This window comes from Lipotes vexillifer, unplaced genomic scaffold, assembly GCF_000442215.2.
Source record: "Lipotes vexillifer unplaced genomic scaffold, Lipotes_vexillifer_v1.1 C27313115, whole genome shotgun sequence".
In the NCBI taxonomy this organism is placed as follows: domain Eukaryota; kingdom Metazoa; phylum Chordata; class Mammalia; order Artiodactyla; family Lipotidae; genus Lipotes; species Lipotes vexillifer.
This window is the reverse complement of record NW_006769817.1, coordinates 1-4,261: the sequence shown is the minus strand read 5'-3', so window position 1 is coordinate 4,261 and position 4,261 is coordinate 1. Positions and strand designations below refer to the sequence as shown.

The 4,261-nt window shown below is 33.9% G+C and overlaps 1 protein-coding gene across 1 annotated transcript; it reads right to left on the bottom strand.

Moving 5' to 3' along the window:
• Window positions 1-832: 832 nt before the first annotated feature.
• On the bottom strand, window positions 833-3,934 carry LOC103075205 (T-box transcription factor TBX22-like; the record flags this gene model as incomplete). The annotated part of the gene is made up of 3 exons (XM_007445899.1): window positions 833-1,446; window positions 3,397-3,482; window positions 3,870-3,934. Coding segments are annotated over 3 exons (765 nt in total), but the record flags the coding sequence as incomplete, so codon positions are not given.
• Window positions 3,935-4,261: the final 327 nt, after the last annotated feature.

The following is a 4,261-nucleotide window of genomic DNA, read 5'->3' as shown; positions in this document are numbered from 1 at the left end:
CCGGGAGGATCCCACATGCCGCAGAGCGGCTGGGCCCGTGAGCCATGACCGCTGAGCCTGCGCATCCAGAGCCTGTGTTCCGCAATGGGAGAGGCCACAACAGTGAGAGGCCAGCATATCATAAAGAAACAAACAAACAAACAAACAAACAAACAAAAAATACCGGGTTTGTTAAGGACTAAGCAAACAAGCATCACCTGAGAATTACCCAAAAAATACAAGAGAATAAAAGATCAAATTTATTTAGAATACTTTGCTTTTCATTTAATCTTTGTGTTCCTTCAGGATTAAATGGTCCTTAGGCTGCAAATATTAACATTAGAATGTTTATGTCTTTATTTGTACCTTAAAATTGAGATTAGTAGTTCCTTCAACAGCAGAGTATAAAAGTATAATGCAAGTGAACAATGAATTTTTTTCTACAGTTACTAGATAGATAATTACAATGAAGCCAATATTCATAGATAAAAACTGTAATTGTTTCACTACCTTCACAGGAATTAAATCCACCTTCCTTTGGTCATTGTCAATATGCAAGAGGCAGTTGATGTGGTAAACACACTTCACTATAATTAGAGATTTCATCACCTGAAGTCACTTTTCACTGGTAGCCTACCTCATCAAACAATGTTTACTGAGTATCTTATTTTGAGGCCTAAGGCTACTGTAATCAGCCTTCTTAGGAACATATCAAAAGGCACTTTAAATGCAGAACAGAGGAATACCCTCTGATAATGAAACTTTTTTAGCCCATTAGCTCTTGACCTTTTTTGGCTACAAATAAAGAAAATATATGCTTACATGTAATTGTTTTAGGAACTTGATTATTCCATTAAAGGCAATGGTTAATTTTTGGATACCAACGAGCATGATTGCATTTGCCTTCTATTAAAGAAACTTGACTGTTTTCATTCACTTTGAGATGGTTGGTAGCATTTACCAGTCTAGATGGCATGGAGAAGTTGTACCTATAAAAGCCATAGGAAGGATGGAAAGAGCAACCAATTGCTTCCTGGGCAATGGGGTTGGGTGATAAAATATTTCCAGGTGCCTGTAATCCATACAACATTTGACTGGAAGAATTAGATGCTTGTTGACACTGTCCATTGCAGTCTTCAGATGAACCGTATTTTGAATTGGTGGCCCCCAAGGAAGATAAAATGGGAACTTCCATCATGAGTGGGGCTAAAGACTGAGAACTGTTGCTGCTTGCTAGCCTTTCAGGAGCAGGCGAGACAAGAGGCTGCTGTTGCCAAAAATTAGTTGGGCAAATCTTGTAGCAAAGGGGCAGGTTGATATTGTGTAGGTACACCTCTGGACAGGGCATTCCAAGGGAGCTTGTAGGTATGTGAAATGTTGGAGGGGAGCAAGGTGGAGAAAGCAAAGAGTTCAAAGGAGAGGGAGCCCCTCCACTAGAGGTCGCTGGAGATGAGCCATTGCTTCCACCTGTGAATGACAATTGAGTCAATGAACAATGAACTAAATGTTCCTACTGAATCAGTAATCATGTCCATAACTATCCCTGCTTCATTCTTAGATTAGCTTTCCTTGCAAGTTCACAGTTATTTTAAGTCCTTTGGAAAAGAACATTCCTCTGACCAAAGTTGAATATGGTATCTCTACTACTACCACTATTACTTTTGGCATTATTATTATGTATCATGCATTGAGCATTCACTATGCTTTAGAACTATACTAGGCACTTGAACAACGTTTATTCAGTGAATTACAAAAGAAGCCCAATTAAATATGATCCAGAGCCAATTATATCTTACAAGTAAAAGCTGTTTTTTAACCATAAAAAATTACTAAAATAAGCACTTGATTAAATTGAACAAATAGTTTTTATGAGATTTTATAGAAAACTTCATTCTGATTAAAAATCTGTGCATATGAAAGTAATCTTATAAATTAAAATAACATTTAAATATATTAGTTTTTTTCTTATATGAAAATCATAGATGGGGAATGTTCCATAGTGTACTATATCAAGAGTAAAAGACAGTTTTGCAGGTTAAAAATACCAGGATAAAAATGAAAGTGTTCATATCAATGTTGCCAGGTGATCTTTTATGGTTGCCTAGCATCTACTAAAATTAGGGATAGATATAAGGTCCAGGAAAATCTAGACTTTACACCTTATATTTGTAAGTATTTAAATTTACAAAAAATTGGTTATTGACTGAACTTGATCAAATTTTGTGGGGTTTTTTTTTAGGTGCTACTGTTTTTCTTAACTATTTTTATATACAGACATAGGCTAATCCTTTATCAACAGCGTGGCAAATATATTCTATAATTAAACATCCAAAAGTTATTAAAAAATACTGGCACCCCTTTTCTTTGCAATTTGAGAGCATTCTGGACATTTTAAATAATTAAGAAAATTGTGTATTTTAAATTATCAATTAATATCATGGTTAGCATTATTTTTAAATTAGTGCGCCATGTGTTGACTTGGATATTTTAAAAGCATGCTGCCTAGATTCTATTAAAGTGATACTATCAAATAAGTGTTCATATTTTTCTACACAACTCTCTAAACAAAATTAATACAGTCAATTGAGTGAAATATTTCACTAAATGATTAGACTTGATCTCTTCACATTTCAATTAGTTGTTATGGTATCATGTAAAATTCAAGCTAACTATAATGTGATGGTAACCTTCAATTAATGTTTAAAGACAAACAACTTTAATGGAGTAAAGACAAAAGGGTAAAATGATTCCATATTGCTCACGAATAAAGATCTTCTATTTATCCTTAAATATCAGAGTAAATGAAGGTATGCATTCTTCCACCAGAAAGCCTGAATTGTCAAATTATTATTTAGTCATGTAATGTACTACTTGAGAACAAATAACTTGCAAATATTTTAAATGCTTATGACAATTAAACTAATTGCCATGGCTTAGTATTGTTTTCAACATTTATTTTCCCTAGTCACAACAAAAGGAAAATTAGAGTCAAGTGATGATGAAATTTAATGGGAGTCATTTTTATCATGTGCTGAAAATTTCTCATAAAATATTTATTTCAATATCTAACATTTTTGTAAATAAGTCCACTACTGCACCACAGGCAGATCCTAAAGAATATGAGATAGTGAGATGCTGAAGAATCCAAGTGATTTCTATAGCTCTCAGGATGTATGATAACCCAAGAAGACACAAGTCAGTAAATCCACCATTACCACGTTTATGCTCTTTTCCTTCTTGCCAGTTACCCTCCCTTTTTGCTTCTTACCTCCTCATCAGGACAAATCTACACCCACTTGATTTTAAACACACATTTTCTGGCATATACTTATCCACTTGTGTAGTATTTGTACAGAGGTTCTGGCTCTTGTTATTTCATTAACATTTACAAATAAAAATTAATAAAACTTTTCTTACTTGGTGTGTCTGCACCAAAAGTTTTAAAATCCAAAGTGAGAGAAGGCCTCCATGGGTAGGTCTCTAAAACCCCATCCAATACACCTCTGAAAAAGAGATTCAAACTTTAGCAAGTCCAGAATGCAATTCCTGAAAATAATAATTTGTGTAAGCTTTTGAGTTATTTTGTTATAGTTTTTAGGGGTGAATATCTGAAATGTTTTTCTTTTATAGATAGACTTCTGAATAAAATTCCCCATGATTATTCCCTGAATAAAAATCTAAGAATCTAGAATAAGCAATATCTTAAAAGTGGGTTGGGGAGGGAGTGGGAGGAGGCAAGATTTTGAAGACAAAACGTCCAGGTTTCTTTTTTACTACCTATTTATTAGTTACAAAATTTAGGGACTCAGTCTCTGAGCCACAATTTCCTTAGCTGTTATACCTGTGAAAAGGGTTATATAAATATTAGATGTGACTGTTATATTGTTTACCTGTTTCTTCCAGGATCTCTAAATCCTTTAGCAAAAGGATTCCTGTCTATTTTCAGTTTGGTAATCTATGGATTCAAAAGAGAAAGAAAGATAAAGTCAGTACCCTCAGTAAAAACACTGTCACTGTTTCTTTTAATGGTTACAACAACCACACAAGTTTTCAACATGTAATATGGCATGTTAAATAAATGTAAGCATATTGCTAAGTTAAATTTGAAATGTTTTATCTCCTTTCTCTCCTGACACTCTTTGTTCTACTCTCCTTTCTATCCTTCCTAACACAAGATCCACACAATTCATAATCAAACTTGCCTTGACGACAATGCAATAATGCTATGAATTTCTTTTTAATTGTGGAAAATTCAATCCATATAGTACAGCTTCAACTCTTT